Below are 21,028 nucleotides of genomic sequence, written 5' to 3' on the forward strand. Positions count from 1 at the left end.
TGTCATCTGATTGGCTATCGCAACTGTCTATCAACGGTATGTCCCCGTTCACTTACAGTGCACAGACGCCAGCATTGTTGATTCTGAAGGCCTCGGGCAGATTTGGTACAACATTGCAACATAAGCTAGCTGAATTCTGATTGGATAAAAACGTTATAACCTAAAAACAACAGCACTGGAAGGAGCATAATATGACATGAAGAGAATATGAATACTTTTAGATATTTAGGGAAAGTAAATAAAAAAATACTTTTATCTTTAATTATGATCATGATTTCTGGTTATGTTAGGCCAGCAGAGAAGGCCTTGCTGGCCCTGATGGCACACCACTGGTATTACTGTTAAGTTTCACTATTGTGAGTTCTTGGTTGTTCTCATAATGACTACTTGCTGGCAGTGTTGATGTGTGTTGAATAACAGTTGTCTGTTCTACCTGATAAGAATACAGAAGTGTGTGTTCCTGTTAAGTAAACAGATGCTTCAGAGACTTTATTCTTGCAATATTTATATTATTTATGTAAACCACCGGCTGAGTACCACGCCAGGACTGCTGGGAATACACCTCTGCTAACAATTACCTTATTCCAATGACTTGCATTGATTGGAATCAGACAGTATCTACAGTAGTGCTCATAAGTTTTCAGCTTCTTCTTTAGAAATGGGAATTGATAAGATTTTTTCGGTTTTCAACTCCAAATAATACAGATTCATGTATCACCTAAAGAAGCATACTGTAAATAACAAATGTAACACTGTTTAAATAATAAATATACACGAAAATAATGAAGCAGTTTTTGTGTTTGATGGTTACCTGATCATCACCCCATGGGAAAAAAACATTTAATTACTCCATAAGTAATTTTTATTATTATATCATGAAAATAAATCACGCCCAAGGGTGCACTCTTGGTCGTATCTTAAAGGGGTCAAGTCATGATTTTTGTTTTTTTCGTTTTTATAACACTTCATTTTGGTCTACATAATATGTAATGATGGTTCTTTGGTCAACATTTTGCATAGATTTTGTTGTAAAGACCTATCTTCAAGCCAAAAACGGTTCGTTAAGAATGGCAAAGTTGTTGAATGCAAATTAAGCCCTCCTTACCACATCCCCTCACACTGACTAGACTTTCATTCCCTTGTTTAGTAGTTTGTTGTTGTTGTTGTTGTTTTGCTAGGACTGTATGGAATATAAACACCGATAATCCCCACCAGCCATCTAATTTTTACTTGACTTTCACCACAACACAACATCCCAGATAATATAGCGAGACCAGCAACTCACCGTGTTTTATTGTCGGTTCAAGGAGGAGACGAGGCCAGGGTCACAAAGTAAGAAAGCCCGACTGCAAATCTGATAAGATACGCTAGCTAAGGTTTAACTTCTACTGAGTCTTTATCTCTCCAATGATAGATCCTGGCCATGTAAATATTGACAATAAAATGCTGTTGCTTTGAAACCTTGAATACAATAGAGGCTCAAGTTAGCTATGCAAGGGGCTACATCCTTGTTCGCTCGATTTGTGAACATAATAACGGGTTATAATACAAACTGGTCCATAGCCAAACACAGTTGGCACCAATCCAATTAAAAGGACATTTTTGGGAAAATATATATTTTTTTCCACAGGACGGTGACGCTGTTGTCTTATATTAGAAGGCTAAGCTGGCTACACAACAAATCGAGCTAACGTTGCAAACGTATCATTCACACATTTCTAACCTACTGCTATTACTTACGGTTTCATTGTCTCCTCCATTGCCATACTTTGTAGACACTGACTCCGCCATTAAAAGTAGTTTTTCAGAAAAATTATAATTTTGAGAAAGTTTGTGGCAGAACTGTTCTTTGCACACACTCGAAGCAACGTCCTCACAGTTGAAGGCACATTGCCACAAATCCTAAAAGTTAAAAGTAAGGCACTTTTACTTTAGATGAGGCTAAAAGTTTGTTTGGTGACTTAAAGCAACCAACAACAGAGCATTTTCCTTCATTGGGCTTCATTGTGGAAATGTTGTGATACAACAGGTCCTAGGTAAAAAAATAAAATACCTAAAAAAATAAAAAATAATAAATATTCAGTCTAAGCCTGGGCCCCGGAGAGGGGGTCCAGACTGAGGCCAAGGTAGAAAAAACCCTCATAGCCATAGCACACATAAACATGTGTGTAAGAGGGAAACATCAAATATCAAAGAAAACAAAGAACATTAAAGACAAAAGAGCAGAGCTGATGCAACCAGCCAATACAGCTACAAAAGTAAAACAACAAAAAAACAAAAATAATTAACCAATATTATATATTGCGCATACACGATTGCACCACGCATAGTCAAGCAACCAAACAAAAACATATTTTCAACACCCATATACACTGTGGTGGCCTCTGCGGTGTTCCACGCCATCGTCTGCTGGGGTGGGGGGAGCATGGCCAGAGACAGGAGCAGACCCAACAAAGCAACCAAGAGAGCCAACTCCACCCTCAGCCGCCCACAAACTCTTGGCCAGTGTCCAGTCTGCATCCAGTTTGTTATTTATGGGACGTGCAAGCATATTTTATGGACGGAAAACACCGGAGCATCCATTCATCCATACATCCATTTTCTACCGCTTGTCCCTTTCGGGGTCGCGGGGGGAGCTGGAGCCTATCTCAGCTGCATTCGGGCGGTAGGCGGGGTACACCCATAATATTGAATATTGGCATTTTGAATGCGGAGACATATGGTGATGAGATCCTGAGCTCAATTGTTGCTCATATTGCAGCATCATAATGCACGGCCCTATGTTGCAAAGTTCTGTACACAATTCCTGGAAGCTGAAACATCCCAGTTCTTGCATGGCCAGCATACTCACCAACCATGTCAACCTTTTAACATGTTTGGAATGCTCTAGATCAGCATGTTCCACCTCATGCCAATATTCAGCAACTTCACACAGCCATTGATGTGGCGCAACGTTCCAAAATCAACAACCTGATCAACTCTATGACAATGAGATGCGTTGCACTGCTTGAGGCAAATGGCGGTAACAATAGAAACCATGGAACCCCCAACACTGTAAAACTGCACATTTTCTAAAGGCCATTTTATTGTGGCCAACCTGTGCAATAATCATTCTATTTATTCAGTTTCTTGATATGCCACACCTGTGGCGTGGATGGATTATCTCAGCAAAGGAGAAGTGCTAAATAACACAGTACACATTTAAACAAATTGGTAAACAATAATTGAAAAATGCCTTTCAGATGCTCATGAAACATGGAAGCAAAAACACAAGTGTTTTTATATATTTGTTCAGTGTACTTTTATTGATACATGTCATTACATTATAGATGCCCTATAAAGTGTTGTTTTTACTTGTGTCATGATCATTGTCCTTACAGCGTAATCACCACACACAATTTAAAAAACCAAACATTGTAGATGTCTAATTAGTGTTTACTCCTGACATCCCATCATGGCCGGAGTAACGTTTTCTGGCACTGGGGCTATTCTGGTCACAGCGAGGGTGAAGGCGTTGTCATAATGGTAGTACTGGTGGCCTTTGAACACATTGACTCCCTCCTGGCTGCATAGACCAGCGTCAATATCAGAGAAGGGCAAGGGAAATTCCCGGGTCATCGCTCTTGGCGTAGCAGTCAGGTCAATGTCACGAATCATCTTTCCTGCAGACATGGTGAAATGTTAATGCCGTGTTGGAGGCGGTGCAGTCAGACCAGGAGGATTTACAGTACCTTGAATTACGTGGACCGTATGTTCATTGGGACACACAAAAGCAGCGTCCACATGTCCCTCGATGCCCAACTCTTCCTTCAGGGATTTAGGGTAGCCTTCGATTAGGGTGTAGTGCGCATCGGATTTATAGATGAACACTTGGTCGCCCTGCATGCGTGAGAGACAGAACGCAGCATTTTGCTTCAATCAGCGTATTTTTACACAGCAATCACATAGCTTTGCATTTTGTAAATGTTTGGTATGCTTTTAATGTATATGTATATCCTTTTTACACCTGCTTTTCCTTTTTGTCTTTTGTCTGGTGGCTGTGGGCGGAGCAACAAGGCATCTCTTGGTTGCTTTGTTGGGTCTGCTCCTGTCTCTGGACATGACCCCAGCAGACGATGGTATGGAACACCGCAGCGGCCACCACAGTGTATGTTTTTATTTTTTAATTCAATTTTTTTTTTTTTGTAGCTGTATGTAGAAATGGCTGGTTGCATCAGCTCTGCTCTTTTACTGTCTTTAATGTCCTTTATGTTCTTTGATGTTTGATGTTTCCCTCTTACACATATGTTCATGTGTGCTATGGCTATGAGGTTTTTTTCCCTTGGCCTCAGTCTGGACCCCTCTCCAGGGTCCCAGGCTTAGACTGACATTTTTTTACCCAGCGTTTTTCTGTTTTTCACCTTTTTTGTAAGGGGCGCCGGTAGTTAGCAAACTGGTCAGCGATCCTGTTCTGTCTCCCTGTAATGTTTGTTTGATCTTGAATGGAATTGTGCTGAAAATCGTAATTTCCTCTTGGGGATTAATCAAGTGATTCTGATTCTGATGTGGCTGCAATCACAATTTATGAGCATTCAGAAGCCAGCTGCGTGCACACCAGGAACACATATTACCTCATGTAATTGTTGCCCTTGGTTTGTCTGTTAGTTAATTATTTTGTTAGTTAATTAGTGCCAAAAATACCTCATAAAAGGTATGTGTGGAATTTCATGGAAATTTAAGGAAATTCCCTATTGATTACATTTTGGACCTGATCTGGATCATTTCTACTTGTTACCTTAAGTTTACGCCTTTGTGTGTGTGTGTGTGTGTGTGTGTGTGTGTGTGTGTGTGTGTGTGTGTGTGTGTGTGTGTGTGTGTGTGTGTGTTAGCGGCCCCACAGAAACAAAGATTGTGGCGCAGCAATAGTGTTCTTTCATTCCGCTTTAGATAGCTCAAAAAGTAATGGGCAGATTTTCATCAAACTTTCAGGAAAGGAACAATTGGTTACACTTTGAGGCTGATTTGGTTAATTTCTTCCATGTTTCCTTAAGTTTAGCCTCAACTTCTGTTTGTGTGTGTGTGTGTGTATGCTTGTGTTTTTGCCTCCACTCACAAAACAAAGACAGTGTATGACCGTCAAGAGGTTTACTCTGTTTCTTTTTGTTCCGCTCTTGATCACTACATTTTGGGAGTGATCCGGATCACCATATGGATAAAGACGCTCTTTTTTTCTTTTTTCTTTTTTACTATTGGGTGATAGTGCCTCACAGAGTACTTTTTTAGTTCCTTAAAGGCCTACTGAAATGCGATTTTCTTATTTAAACGGGGATAGCAGGTCCATTCTATGTGTCATACTTGATCATTTCGCGATATTGCCATATTTTTGCTGAAAGGATTTAGTAGAGAACATCGACGATAAAGTTCGCAACTTTTGGTCGCTGATAAAAAAGCCTTGCCTGTACCGGAAGTAGCAGACGAGTAGCGTGACGTCACAGGTTGTGGAGCTCCTCACATCCGCACATTGTTTACAATCATGGCCACCAGCAGCGAGAGCTATTCGGACCGAGAAAGCGACTAGAGGGCAGTGGGAGCGATTCAGATAGGGAAGATGTGTGAGAGGCGGGTGGGACCTGATATTCAGCTGGGAATGACTAAAACAGTAAATAAACACAAGACATATATATACTCTATTAGCCACAACACAACCAGGCTTATATTTAATATGCCACAAATTAATCCCGCATAACAAACACCTCCCCCCTCCCGTCTGTATAACCCGCCAATACAACTCAAACACCTGCACAACACACTCAATCCCACAGCCCAAAGTATCGTTCACCTCCCCAAAGTTCATACAGCACATATATTTCCCCAAAGTCCCCAAAGTTACGTACGTGACATGCACATAGCGGCACGCACGTACGGGCAAGCAATCAAATGTTTGGAAGCCGCAGCTGCATGCGTACTCATGGTACCGCGTCTGCGCATCCAACTCAAAGTCCTCCTGGTAAGAGTCTCTGTTGTCCCAGTCCTCCACAGGCCAATGGTAAAGCTTGACTGTCATCTTCCGGGAATGTAAACAATGAAACACCGGCTGTGTTATCCGGCACAACAGTCAAGGGGTGCATTCTACGGCGGGGGTGCGTTATCCGGCACAACACCTGCCGCAATACACCGCTTCCCACCTACAGCTTTCTTCTTTGCTGTCTCCATTGTTCATTGAACAAATTGCAAAAGATTCACCAACACAGATGTCCAGAATACTGTGGAATTTTGCGATGAAAACAGACGACTTAATAGCTGGCCACCATGCTGTCCCAAAATGTCCTCTACAATCCGTGACGTCACGCGCAGGCGTCATCATACCGAGACGTTTTCAGCAGGATATTTCGCGCAAAATTTAAAATTGCACTTTAGTAAGCTAACCCGGCCGTATTGGCATGTGTTGCAATGTTAAGATTTCATCATTGATATATAAACTATCAGACTGCGTGGTCGGTAGTAGTGGGTTTCAGTGCTTTCCCTGAGTTCTTGCTGTCCCTATTTCCTTGTTTCCTTGCTACTTTCTAATTTTCATTTCAGCCATCATTACAAGTTATACTTTTGACTATTGTTTCTCCGGCATCTTCATCAACTTCCTTGTTTTCAGCCCTGTCTGTTGTTTTCTGTTTGCACTTATTGCGCTTTTGTCAATTTATCAAATTAAATGTGGTAGTATCTTATGTCTAGACGTGCCGTCACAAAGTTTTGCACAGAAATAACAATGTAGTCAAAACAACCTCTTAAAATTAAAGTTAAAGTTCATATGATCTGGGGAAAAAAATGCAGTATTCACGCCTGGCTAGTAGTAGGCAATGGCATTTAGTAAAGAAACAATAAAGAAACCCTGTGTGAAACTGCAATATATGTGGGGAATTAAATACATTTACTCTAAAGTAGTCAGTGTACAGCTTGTATAGCAGTGTATATATCACTGGTTCTTAACCTGGGTTCGATCGAACCCTAGGGGTTCGGTGAGTCGGCCCCAGGCATTCGGTGGAGCCTCCGCCGCGGAGGTCAAGACACACCCGACTCATCGTGTAAATAAAAACTTCTCCCTATCAGCGTATTGTGGATACCCCCAAACAATGTTCCCTCTCATTTTCCATATGCGTGAGCAAACGCAAAAACTCCTTGAGCATTCAGTGGAGCACATGTGAGCGACGTCAGACGTGTACACGGTGGCCACACCTGTCCCAAACCTGACTAAATAACAAGTTAAATGTTTTATTATTATAATCAAATGACAGCAGTCATTTCCATATTTTCTAATATAAGTGTTTTGGCCCAAAAACAATGACAATAACAAAAAAATTTGTTTTTCATGAGCTGTGTACTAGTATTGTATGTCTGGGTGGGGGTCCTGCTTTGGAAAAAATGTGTACCCCTTTCAGATATCGCATTTAGTCCACACTAAAACATTCACATGTTGCACAATGAGATGTAAACAAGGGATCATGTGTACATTCCTGTAACTTTCTGTTTGTAAAAAAATATATAGATTAGTATTTATTTAATATAATACCATCATTTCATGATTCATATTTATAAATTAAGTTTAAATTAAGAAAAAAAAAAAGTTTTTATCTAAAGAAGGGTTCGGTGAATGCGCATATGAAACTGGTGGGGTTCGGTACCTCCAACAAGGTTAAGAACCACTGGTATATATACATACATTATACATTTTGAGTACATACATGCATTTTGAGTAAATGAGGCAGCTTCGAGCGATGTCAGACCTTAATCATGTAGATCTTGTCTGTGTAGGAGAAAACAGCATCCACACCACTGATCATCTCCTTCCACATCCTCGTTATCGGGAAGGCGTGAAAACCATCCCGATGTGTATCCAGACGCATATAGATCGGACCTATGGAGTGAATAAAACTGTAGCCTTGAAGTAACAGACATAGATTATCATTATTTTTTTTTAATACGAGTGACCTTACCTGCAAATAAATATTTTTTCCCGGTGTCATCCGTTGTGATGGCGTCTATTTTAACTTCGCTGCATTTTGGTGTTTTATAATCCCCACCGTGGCCTGCAAGTGCACACATTAGGCTAACCAATATTGTAACAATTTAAAACATACTTTGTACTATAAACGCAATCGGGTCCAGGCTTTTCCCACCTTACAGCTATGTGCAGAAAATAAATAAATAATGCATCCATCCATCCATCCATCTTCTTCCGCTTATCCGAGGTCGGGTCGCGGGGGCAGCAGCCTAAGCAGGGAAGCCCAGACTTCCCTCTCACCAGCCACTTCGTCCAGCTCCTCCCGGGGGATCCCGAGGCGTTCCCAGGCCAGCCGGGAGACATAGTCTTCCCAACGTGTCCTGGGTCTTCCTCGTGGCCTCCTACCGGTCGGACGTGCCCTAAACACCTCCCTAGGGAGGCGCTCGGGTGGCATCCTGACTAGATGCCCAAACCACCTCATCTGGCTCCTCTCGATGTGGAGGAGCAGCGGCTTTACTTTGAGCTCCCCCCGGATGACAGAGCTTCTCACCCTATCTCTAAGGGAGAGCCCCGCCACCCGGCGGAGGAAACTCATTTCGGCCGCTTGTACCCGTGATCTTGTCCTTTTGGTCATAACCCAAAGCTCATGACCATAGGTGAGGATGGGAACGTAGATCGACCGGTAAATTGAGAGCTAAATAATGCAACTCAAAATATATTTAAAAATTCTTAACTACATACAAAACACTGTTAAGGTAAATACTCATTTATTTCATATATTTTTTTAACTGAGTCAAATATAATCTATTAGTCTACAATTATAATACATTGTATTGATCATTAACAGTTTTGAATTAATGGTAACTTTAAACAAATCATTAAAATGATCCCTGATTATCCGAATACTAATGAATAATATCAAGATAAATATCATCCTTTGAAATGTGCCGATGCAGGCCATGGCAAATGATGTCTTGAAGAAAAAGTAAAAACAGGCGAAAAAGTAAAAACAAGCAATAGTTGACCCCAGCTTAAAGAGAACCTCTTGAGCTCACCAAAGTTGGCACACGTCATGAAGTAATGGCGAGCATCCTTTGGATAAGAACCGTTGACCTGTCCTGACAGTGGGTGGAACCTGGTGAAGTTGTGTCCATGGAAGCAGTAATAGTGCTCCAGCCAGCGCACCGCAGACGTGCATGTCGGTAGGTGGGACCATGTCTTGGTTTTCACCGACTTTGTGGCAATATCATATAAATGTACGTCATGTCCTAGGGAGGAATCATGACACGTTTTAGGGAGGCAGAACATGACAAATAGTGAATGTGCTGCTGCATTAGCGTTACACATTTGCCCTACAATTCACTCCTATAATAGCAAACAGAACGCAGTAGCACATTTCGTCCTCTTGAATGCAGCATTGTCCTTATAAAACCGTACAAACTACAGGGTGTCCCAAAGTTTGGACGCTTTTATTTAAAAACGATATACAATATAGATCAAATATACATTTATTAAACAATATAGACGTTAAGATAAACTCACACATTTATTAATTTTGATATATTTGTATTTATTTAAGAAATAATATACATTTTAGTTTTTCATTTTCTAAATTATAAATTAAAAATGTATTCATTGATTGCATTAGGCAATAATTAAATTAAAGGGGACCTATGATGATTGTATTTCACATTTAACATACTTCCCTGTGGTATAGGTCAGGTTTTTTTTTTAACTTTTTGACCTTTTTCAGAACAGAGGGGCCCAAACCCACTGAAATCCATTCATCCATTTTCTATCGCTTGTCCCTCTCCCGGTCGCGGGGGGGCTGGAGCCTATCCCAGCTGCACTCGGGCGGAAGGCAGGGTACGCCCTGGTTGAGTCGCCACCTCATTGCTGGCCCACTCAAATATTACCTCAAAATTAAATTTAGGTTTGAGCCCCAATTGCAACACATAGCAGTCAGAGGCATCCAAAACTGCTTGCAAGCGCATTTCCAAATACATGAACCTAATAATTTGACGCTTTGGCATTGTTTGATATGTGCAGTGTTGGGACCAACGCGTTACTTAGTAATCTAACGCGTTAATTTTTATATTCAGTAACTCAGTTACCATTACTACATGATGCGTTACTGCGTTATTTTACGTTATTTTTTTATGTAGTATCGGCTAGAAACAGAAGATCTGAGTGTTTTTTATTGGAGCGCTGCGGTGTCGTCCTTCTGATTCTTCTTGTGTCACAAGCCGGAGGCGCGCTCTGTGTGTGTGTGTGTGTGTGTCTTGGTGTGGGTGTAGGTGTAGGGAGGGGAGGAGAGGGGAAGGGAGGGGGGTCGTGTCTGTGTTTACTAACAACGGAGCTGCAGTCGAGTGTCTTAACATGGAGATATTCTCACTTCTTTTTTTTTTGTCGAGCACAAAGAAAAGAACATTTTAGTGAAATGTAAGTTGTGTCTTGGATCAAAGATCCCGTCTTCTGCCCAAAACAGCAATTCAAATCTGCCTGGTTAGGCTTTGTGTATGTCACATGTGCCTTCCTTAGGTGAAGCCAGGTTTACAGCTATGTTGTTATTATGCTGTTTGTTACTTATGTATGTTATGTTGCAGCTATTTACAATAGTTTTGTCAATTTGTTCTGGCCTGAAACAAATCGGCCCTTTGAAACATATCTTTGTCTTTGTGTGTTGTATGTAGAGCACATTGCTTAGCAGAGTTCAGTGATGCAAATGCATGTCAAGTTGATCAACACATTGTATTATTCTCCAGTGCAATAACAGTACTGAAATGAAGGCTAAAAGGGCATTAATGGGAGTTTTTTAAAAGAAAAAGAAGAAAAAAAAGTAACTAAATAGTTACTTTTCACAGTAACACATTACATTTTGGTGTAAGTAACTGGGTTACTTTTGAAATAAAGTAACTTGTAACTGTAACTAGTCATTGGTTTTCAGTAACTAACCCAACACTGGATATGTGTGTCTTAAATTTCAACATTTATCAGTCAGAAAAGAGGAAAATCATCATAGGTTCCCTTTAATGTTTTTCCATGTTATACATATAGTGTATTTATTTATGTTATATATCTATATTATATGGCCTGACTTTAAGGACAGAGTCTCTCGAGTCTGTGTCACTAGTGCCTCACCACCCTTTTGTTCGCCACTTTATTCTCAGGTCGTGTACAAATTTAAGTAGTTCTGTATTTACTACTTTGCCGTATGGTTGAAAAGCAAGCAACGGGGCAACAAGGCAGTCTACAAAGACACCAGATTGACAGCGAAAAAATAACAAACACAGACCTACCGTACCTGTAACAAAAGGTGTACAAAAGTACGAAAGAACTGGGAAAAATGCTTTGCATGCGAGCAGTAACAAGCAAAACGGTAGCACAGAAGTAATGGCACAACGAAACCAAGCGTCTTTTCGTGTCTTTCTTGACATTTTCAGGTCTAAGTTGGCCGTCAAAGTGTACCAACCTGTCTGATTATGTCCTCATTCTTTTACTATCAAGGTGAGAGGCATTATTTATAATCTATAATAAATTATCACAAGATCCAAGGCAAGAAAGCAGCTCACTAGCCGATGATGCTAATATAGCAGCACAAGCACGGTACCCCTATAAAAAATTGTCTGAGTCAGCATTTATAATAACAATTTTACTAATACTTGGTTAATATTCAAGTCATGAAATATAAATGGAGTATTGTTGGCGTAGTTTGGATGGTTATTTAGATGGCATTATGGGTGCAATAGATGACCTCCTGTGGGCTCTATTGTAAGACTTAGACTTAGACTTAGACTTCCTTTTTATTGTCATTCAAATTTGAACTTTACAGCACAGATAAGAACGGAATTTCGTTACATAAGCTCATGGTAGTGCAGGATAAAAAAGCAATAAGGTGCATTTATAAATAAATATATATACATAATATACTGTATATAATATATATATATATAAAATAAATAAATATATATAAATATATATACAGTATAAATAAATAAATAGATTACTGTACAAATAAATACATTGCACTTTTTCACATGCGTCCACATTTATGGATGTATGTTATATTGTCTTTTTTATTCCAGCGAGTTAATCCATTTTGGGGGGAGTTGAGGGGATAATTCAATTATGATGCGTTCAAGAGTCTTACGGCCTGAGGGAAGAAGCTGTTACAGAACCTGGAGGTTCTGCTTCGGAGGCTCCGGAACCTCTTTCTAGAGTCCAGCAGTGAAAACTAAAAAAAGTAAGCTGACTTTTATTTACGTTTCATTACGAGTGAAAATGCATATAAAAAAATACATCTGTTTTCTTGTCTCTCATAATGATTGTGAATGATAGGCAAAAAATTCCAAAACATAGTGCAGTTCACCTTTAAGTAATCCAGCAAGTATAAAATGGCATTGCTGGATAGACAATATACTGACTATTTTTTTTTAATTTCTGACAGTCCAAATACATTTCGCACAAAGGATTCTCTCTCTGTCATTTGTCATTGCACTGATTGTCGTTGCAGGGAGGTTTTTGTGTGTGACTTTTCTCCAGTTCCTCTGACGTTTTTCTGGGCTGCTTTGTTGCTCCGTTTTTTTAACCGCTGATTGTGTGACGATACGGCTTATGTTTCCTTAGTTTGTGTTTATTTCCTGTCAGCGCTCTTATTTTTGTTCCACTTTCTGCATGTCTCCTGAGCGCTCGTTTCCCTCACCTGTCCCTGATTGGCAGCCTGGCACACCTGGTTGCAATTGCCAATCAGACTGATATTTATGCCTGCCTCGCCTGGAGGATTGTTTCTGTGTGATTATGTCAAGGACTTTTTGCTGCATGCGTGACTGCTCCTCTCTTGTATTGAATTGTTACTGACTCACTGTTGTGGGATGCAATCATTTTGTGCACTTCCCTGCTGCACCCATCCATCCATTCATTTTCTACCGCTTGTCCCGTTCGGGGTTGCGGGGGGTGCTGGAGCCTATCTCAGCTGCATTCGGGCGGAAGGCGGGGTACACCCTGGACAAGTCGCCACCTCATCGCAGGGCCAACACAGATAGACAGACAACATTCACACTCACGTTCACACACTAGGGCCAATTTAGTGTTGCCAATCAACCTATCCCCAGGTGCATGTCCTTGGAGGTGGGAGGAAGCCGGAGTACCCAGAGGGAACCCACGTAGTCACGGGGAGAACATGCAAACTCCACACAGAAAGATCCCGAGCCCGGGATAGAACTCAGGACTAGTCCTTTGTGTTTAATATACAAACCCCGTTTCCATATGAGTTGGGAAATTGTGTTAGATGTAAATATAAACAGAATACAATGATTTGCAAATCATTTTCAACCCATATTCAGTTGAATATGCTATAAAGACAAGATATTTGATGTTCAAACTGATAAACATTTTTTATTTTGCAAATAATCATTAACTTTAGAATTTGATGCAAGCAACACGTGGCAAAGAAGTTGGGAAAGGTGGCAATAAATACTTATAAAGTTGAGGAATGCTCATCAAACACTTATTTGGAACATCCCACAGGTGAGCAGGCAAATTGGGAACAGGTGGGTGCCATGATTGGGTATAAAAGTAGATTCCATGAAATGCTCAGTCATTCACAAACAAGGATGGGGCGAGGGTCACTACTTTGTCAACAAATGCGTGAGCAAATTGTTGAACAGTTTAAGAAAAACCTTTCTCAACCAGCTATTGCAAGGAATTTAGGGATTTCACCATCTACGGTCCATAATATCATCAAAGGGTTCAGAGAATTTGGAGAAGTCACTGCACATAAGCAGCTAAGCCCGTGATCTTCGATCCCTCAGGCTGTACTACATCAATAAGCGACATCAGCGTGTCAAGGATATCACCACATGGGCTCAGGAGCACTTCAGAAACCCACTGTCAGTAACTACAGTTGGTCGCTACATCTGTAAGTGCAAGTTAAAACTCTCCTATGCAAGGCGAAAACCGTTTATCAACAACACCCAGAAACGCCGTCGGCTTCGCTGGGCCTGAGCTCATCTAAGATGGACTGATACAAAGTGGAAAAGTGTTCTGTGGTCTGACGAGTCCACATTTCAAATTGTTTTTGGAAACTGCGGACGTCGTGTCCTCCGGACCAAAGAGGAAAAGAACCATCAGGATTGTTATAGGCGCAAAGTTGAAAAGCCAGCATCTGTGATGGTATGGGGGTGTATTAGTGCCCAAGACATGGGTAACTTACACATCTGTGAAGGCGCCATTAATGCTGAAAGGCACATACAGGTTTTGGAGCAACATATGCTGCCATCCAAGCAACGTTACCATGGACGCCCCTGCTTATTTCAGCAAGACAATGCCAAGCCACGTGTTACATCAACGTGGCTTCATAGTAAAAGAGTGCGGGTACTAGACTGGCCTGCCTGTAGTCCAGACCTGTTCCCCATTGAAAATGTGTGGCGCATTATGAAGCCTAAAATACCACAACGGAGACACCCGGACTGTTGAACAACTTAAGCTGTACATCAAGCAAGAATGGGGAAGAATTCCACCTGAGAAGCTTAAAAAATGTGTCTCCTCAGTTCCCAAACGTTTACTGAGTGTTGTTAAAAGGAAAGGCCATGTAACACAGTGGTGAACATGCCCTTTCCCAACTACTTTGGCACGTGTTGCAGCCATGAAATTGTAAGTTAATTATTATTTGCAAAAAAAAAAAAAAAGTTTAAGAGTTTGAACATCAAATATCTTGTCTTTGTAGTGCATTCAATTGAATATGGGTTGAAAAGGATTTGCAAATCATTGTATTCCATTTATATTTACATCTAACACTATTTCCTAACTCATATGGAAAAGGGGTTTGTAATTAAAAGACGCTTACCTGCATGTCGTCCTCCTGTTTCCTGCATCTTGGGGTCACAACTACCGCAGCCATGCTAATTTCTGACAATTTGCTTTCCAGCCTCAAGTCGCTGTCGGGGCTTTTTTGAATACTTTTAGGTATTATTAATATCAGTTCTTGACTTTTTCTGCAGCTCTGTGTGTTGTCTTTGGCTTGTATTTTGCTCTTGACAATCTTATTTTTTCTGTAGTCTTAAATAGTTTTTATGCTTGTGGGCGAAAAACTAGGAAAAGCCTCAAACTGAACATTATAATACAGTTATTGTTTTTTTACCCTTGAAGAACAGAACGGAGTCGGTGGGGCACTCTCCTTTAGGACACTCCACGGCTGCATCCAGATGCGAGGGGACCCCTGGGAAGTCGTCTTCTATGGGCTTGGGATAGCCGTTCTCCAAAGACTGATTATAGTAGCTGAACACTTTGTCATCCTGGAGTGCACAAGGTTTCAAGGTGTTCAAAGCTCACGTTGACGAGGAAATGTTGTGTTCTTACCAGGAAGAAGTAGACGTGGTCATGGTCATCAACGTTCTCGGTGTTGTGCATGCGGAATGCAGCATCGATCGGATGATCGGCCAGTTCTTTGAAGGATTCACTTGTGAGCTGAGCAGGACCATGGAAGCCTTTCCATACGTGGGCACCTACCAGGAACATAAGAAAATAGTCATTCCACGTTGACAGAACTACGTTACATTACAAGGTGTACATGGATTATATTGGAGAGTAAAGACTTTGATGGTTTGTAGATGAAAACTGACAGTAAGTTTTAGTATTGAAGGTGAAGTGAATTAACTCATATTATGGTGAATGTTTATATTCAACTTTGAGAAAGCGAACCACCAGGTTTAAGTAAATAATGGTTCAGGCCATACGACATTCAGGAGTTAGTTGGAATTAGCTCTCTCACGAGAAGAAGCAATACAACCAGGCTTCGGAATCCAAAAGTTATAGCTCTATCCTGGAGGAGAGAGTCCATGCTTATCTTAACGTCAACCTACAAGTTATGGTACACATCTGTTGTCTTTCCAAACACTTAGACACAAACATCTCCTTTTTATAGTCAGGATGTGCTCTCCTGACTTAGCACACACACACACACACCAGTGACGTGCGGTCACTGGAGGCAGGTGAGGCCCCGCCTCACCTGCCATCATGGAAAGAAAAAAAATGTAAAAAGAAAAATATGTTATATGTATTCAGTGATTATACTATATAGTTATTTTCCGTTTAACTTCACCAGTTTTAGATTATTTTTATTCAAAATCGCTGAATTTTCACATTTGCCGTTCAAATACTGAGAAGAGACGGTGCGGTGATCAGCAGCCAGTTGAGGCACGTCACTCAGTTGTGCCTAAACATGGATTGCGGACTCGGCTAACTGCTGGCCTGCTGTGCAGTGAGACCGTATTGCTATATGAATTATATTATACATTTCCATAGATTAGTTAGCTGAGGTATATAATGTACAGTGTATTTTGTCAACAACTGTATGTGTGTAAAGTATTTCTTGTGCTGAGCAATCATAAAACTGCTGCGAAGACGCACTGTGTGACGCTCGCAGTAATCCCGCCTCCTGGTGCTGGTTATTGCACCTCCGCCGCAGACTGCACCCCCCGACGGGAGCGCCACACCAACCAAAACCCACACCCAAACCCTCCACGTGCAAGACCAAATCCACCCAAAAAAAGTCACTTAACAAGAAGCCAAAAATTGCAAAAACAACATTGCTTGCGCCGGAGGAGCCGTGAACGACTGCAGGGACACAACATTAGGTACACCTGCAGACTGCAGCACGGATTTCATATTTCATTCATTCACAACTCCTCCAGCACGAACACCACTGTTCCCGCACTTATAAGTAAAGGTAAGACCATAATAACGTTTTTTTTTATTAAATGTGCTTTTTTGTGTGCTACAGTTTGTATGTGTAAAGTTAAAGTTAAGCTAAAGTACTAATGATTGTCACACACACACTAGGTGTGGTGAAATTTGTCCTCTGCATTTGACCCATCCCCTTGATCACCCCCTGGGATGTGAGGGGAGCAGTGGGCAGCAGCGGCGCCGCGCCCGGGAATAATTGTTGGTGATTTAACCCCCAATTCCAACCCTTGATTCTGAGTGCCAAGCAGGGAATAATGCTGGTATGAGCTTTTAAACATAACCCATTAACTGCTGCCAATCAAATGGTGAATAAGATACTCTTTAGGGTTCATATGTTTGTAAATCTGACTGTGATGAAGTCAGTGCCTCACCAGCCATGAACCTCACCGCACGTCACTGACACACACACACAGAGACAGGAAGAAGGAATATAAAACTGATGGTTTGGCTTTTACAAGTGAGGGACATATCTTTTTGACTTTCTCCTCCAGGCACTGCAGCCCTGAAAAATGACACTCGCTTGTAATAAAGCAACTTTTGGTTCAGTAAAGCGTCTCTGACGTCTCTTTTGATGTCACCCTTCTGTCCGGACGAGGATGACAAGACCAGAAATACACATCAAAGGAAAACTTGGCATTATGGAAAAAGTTGCACTAACACTGAAAAAAGTGTTGGCATTGTAAAATGTTACATTAAAAAATAGAAAATACACATAAAAACTGTTTTGGTAAAGCTTTTAGCTGACATTCTTGTGGTTATGTGGACGTAGAGCATGTGTACAGTATATAAGGGTATGAAATATGTTTATATAATTATTTTTTAATAATTATACTTATACAATTATGTGGACATAGAGCATGTGTACAGTATACTAGTTTGTGAATTATATTTATATAGCGCTTTTCTCTAGAGACTTAAAGCGCTTCACATGGAGAAACCCATTATTTACATCTTTAAGCTACATTTAAACTAGCGTGGGTGGCACTGAGAGCAGGTGGGTTAAGTGTCTTGCCCAAGGAGACAACAGCAGTGACTCAGATGGTGGAAGCGGGAATCGAACATGGAACCCTCGAGTTGTTGGCACGGCCGCTCTACCAACTGAGCCACGCCGCCCACATAGTGATGCAAATGTGACCAAGCAGTTACCAAAACAACACGAAGGCAACGACCCAGGCACCTTTAGTTGATTAATTCAAATGTTAAAAGAACAATGTTGTACCTTTGAAGAAGAGAGTGTTTCCTTTTTCATCTGGTGTGATGGCATCAAATTCTATCCCATCGCATCGATCTGGCTGAGCTGCATCTTTATTTAAAAAAAACAAAAACATCATGCAAAATAAACTCAAACTCCATCATGGATATTCAAAGTTATTGGCTCACAGCTTTTTTTCCTCTAATGGTTATTACACCGTATTTACAGTATAACTATAAAAGTATATATATATATATATCACAATACATTTCGATAAAATGCCAATACGATACGAAGAGCATCCCTAAAGTCTGGACAAATATAATATACTACTTTAATCAATTAGATAATTAATGAATTAGACTTAGAGTTAGACAAACTTTATTGATCCACAAGGGAAATTGTTCCACACAGTAGCTCAGTTTCAAAGGATGGAAAGGGAAATTATAAATTATATTACAATAAGAAATTGTAAATACATGCAAAAAAATAAAATAATGTTTTAAATTATTAAAATTATATTAAAAATGTGAATATTAAATACATATAATATATACAAATTTGCATTAAAAATATTGTATTTATAATTATATAAAATATTGTTATGGTACTGTAAAATGATAATCAGATTAATTAACTTTGGAAATTTGGAATAATCATGATTAATCACAGGTTATTATTTGTTTGCATAACTTAAATTCACTTTTAAAAAAGAGTGCAATATTTGGACACTATTTTGTTGTCAGCAATTCATTTTTTAACTGTTTACCTGAATTTATAATTTATTTGCACAAATTCCACCAAAATCCAATCATTAAACAGTATTATTTATTTAATAAGTAAGAATGTATATTTATATTTATAAATTACATGTCATTTAATGTGTTTATATAATTGCATAACAATTGAAAACAACATAATTGTATCATATATGCAACACCTTTTTGCCAATGTGTCATTCTAGACCTTTGGGTATTATAACGTACTTAGAAAAAGCAAATATTCACTGCAAAAATGTGATTGTATTTCTCATATGTAGGTTATTTTATTAAATTCTGATACCCACCTTCTGCTGTGAGAGCTGCAAGTTGCCTGTTAAAGATATAACAAGAGAAGTGGGTTCAATGTTCCAAAAGTCCCCATTTCAGGTCAAGAGAGGTTAGTTAATTCAGCGTTGTTCGTACATGACACAGCACTGGAGTATTTGCTCAATCGAAGCATTTTGCAACAAATGTTTTGAAATGAGTTTAGTTTCTAGTAAATGATCAATCAATGTCTACACTGCGAACATCTGGGGAAAAAAACATTGTATAATAAAATTCCAAACAATGTTGATTATTTATAATAGCAAACACCTGCAGTCTACTAAAACAATGTATTGGTTTACTATATATTACCTAAGCTGTGCATAAGCATGAATGATACAAAGTATCACAACATGATTTGAATGCATTACAGGTTATTTCTTCTGTGTAATGAATGTTCTGCTTAACGAATAAGAATTGAAGGTGAGATGACTTACACTGATGCAGCACTTGTCAGGCCGAGTGCGAGGCCGAAGTAGAGAGCGGTGAGCAGCTTCATGCTGAGCGATCCTGATCACTTGTCACAAGCGCTTTTATACCTGCAACTGTGTGTCATTGTGTGTTTGCATTTGTTAGTCATTACATCGACATGCACTGCTGGGCCACTCATTTATGAAATCTTATTTGTGTGAGGTCGATTAACAGAGCAACATGATTAATGTTTGACCTATGTGTGCAATTTATGATTATGATTAGTTTGCACAGTGCATCAATGATAAAAAGTCAAAAGGAAGAATTGGACATTGAAAACCGACACTGAAAGAGTGCAAGCACTGTCGTGACAAAAATATATCTTAAGACTGACATTTAAAAACAAATCAAGATTTTCAAAATATCCAAATATGGGTGTATCTTCGTTTCTTGTGTCATATATTTCTCTACAGTGCCAACATATATTTTCACAGTCAAACATTCACCAACTATCCAAAACCTTTTAATAATTTTACATTTTACTCAGAACCTAGTCGCAAGTTTATATTACCTGAGTTGTATAAAAAAAATCCATTACAAAGTAAAAAACCCCAAACCAGTGAAGTTGGCACGTTGTGTAATTCGTAAATAAAAACAGAATACAATGATTTGCAAATCCTTTTCAACCTATATTCAATTGAATAGACTGCAAAGACAAGATATTTAAAATGTAAATATATATTTAATATATATCTTCCAACTGAGAAATAGCTTCTTTTTTTTCTTTTTTTTTTTTTTTTTTTACAAATAGTCATCAACGTAGAATTCAATGGCAGCAACACATTACAAAAAAGTTGGCACAGGGGCATTTTTACCACTGTGTTACATGGCCTTTCTTTTTAACAACACTCAGTAAACGTTTGGGAACTGAGGAGACCAATTTTTGAAGCTTTTCAGTTGGAATTAATTCCCATTCTTGCTTGATGTACAGCTTAAGTTGTTCAACAGTCCGGGGGTCTCCGTTGTCGTATTTTAGGCTTCAAAACGCGCCACACATTTTCAATGGGAGACAGGTCTGGACTACAGGCAGGCCAGTCTAGTACCCGCACTCTTTTACTATGAAGCCACGCTGTTGTAGCACGTGGCTTGGTATTGTCTTGCTAAAATAAGCAGGGGCGTCCATGATAACGTTGCTTGTATGGCAACATATGTTGCTCCAAAACCTGTATGTACCTTTCAGCATTAATGGTGCCTTCACAGATGTGTAAGTTACCCATGCCTTGGGCACTAATACACCCCCATACCATCACAGATGCTGGCTTTTGAACTTTGCGCCTATAACAGTCCGGATTGTTCTTTTTCTCTTTGGTCCGGAAGACACAACGTTCACAGTTTCCAAAAACAATTTGAAATGTGGACTCGTCAGACCACAGAACACTTTTCCACTTTGCATCAGTCCATCTTAGATGAACCCAGCGAAGCCGGCGGCGTTTCTGGGTGTTGTTGATAAATGGCTTTCGCTTTGCATAGGAGAGTTTTAACTTGCACTTACAGATGTAGCGACCAACTGTAGTTACCGACAGTGGTTTTCTGAAGTGTTCCTGAGCCCATGTGGTGAAATCC

The 21,028-nt window shown here is 39.9% G+C and overlaps 1 protein-coding gene across 1 annotated transcript; it reads right to left on the bottom strand.

Moving 5' to 3' along the window:
• Nucleotides 1-3,276: 3,276 nt before the first annotated feature.
• On the bottom strand, nucleotides 3,277-19,563 carry hpxb (hemopexin b). The gene is made up of 10 exons (XM_061978615.1): nucleotides 19,432-19,563; nucleotides 18,976-19,001; nucleotides 17,937-18,020; nucleotides 15,332-15,477; nucleotides 15,114-15,267; nucleotides 9,031-9,243; nucleotides 7,968-8,060; nucleotides 7,758-7,888; nucleotides 3,732-3,879; nucleotides 3,277-3,662 (listed from the first exon to the last, which is right to left on the bottom strand). The coding sequence occupies exons 1-10, from the start codon at nucleotides 19,491-19,493 to the stop codon at nucleotides 3,436-3,438; spliced, it is 1,284 nt and encodes a 427-aa protein (XP_061834599.1). The 5' UTR covers nucleotides 19,494-19,563; the 3' UTR covers nucleotides 3,277-3,435.
• Nucleotides 19,564-21,028: the final 1,465 nt, after the last annotated feature.

Source organism: Nerophis lumbriciformis, linkage group LG01 (genome assembly GCF_033978685.3).
Source record: "Nerophis lumbriciformis linkage group LG01, RoL_Nlum_v2.1, whole genome shotgun sequence".
NCBI lineage: Eukaryota > Metazoa > Chordata > Actinopteri > Syngnathiformes > Syngnathidae > Nerophis > Nerophis lumbriciformis.

Bases quoted from the DNA above. Each gene is read 5' to 3' on its own strand.
- hpxb (XM_061978615.1), bottom strand. From the start codon at position 19,493: ATGAAGCTGCTCACCGCTCTCTACTTCGGCCTCGCACTCGGCCTGACA. The intron at 19,002-19,431 runs GTAAGTCATCTC...TATCTTTAACAG, and splicing joins CTGACAAGTGCTGCATCAGT to GCAACTTGCAGCTCTCACAG. The intron at 15,268-15,331 runs GTAAGAACACAA...TGTGCACTCCAG, and splicing joins ACCACGTCTACTTCTTCCTG to GATGACAAAGTGTTCAGCTA.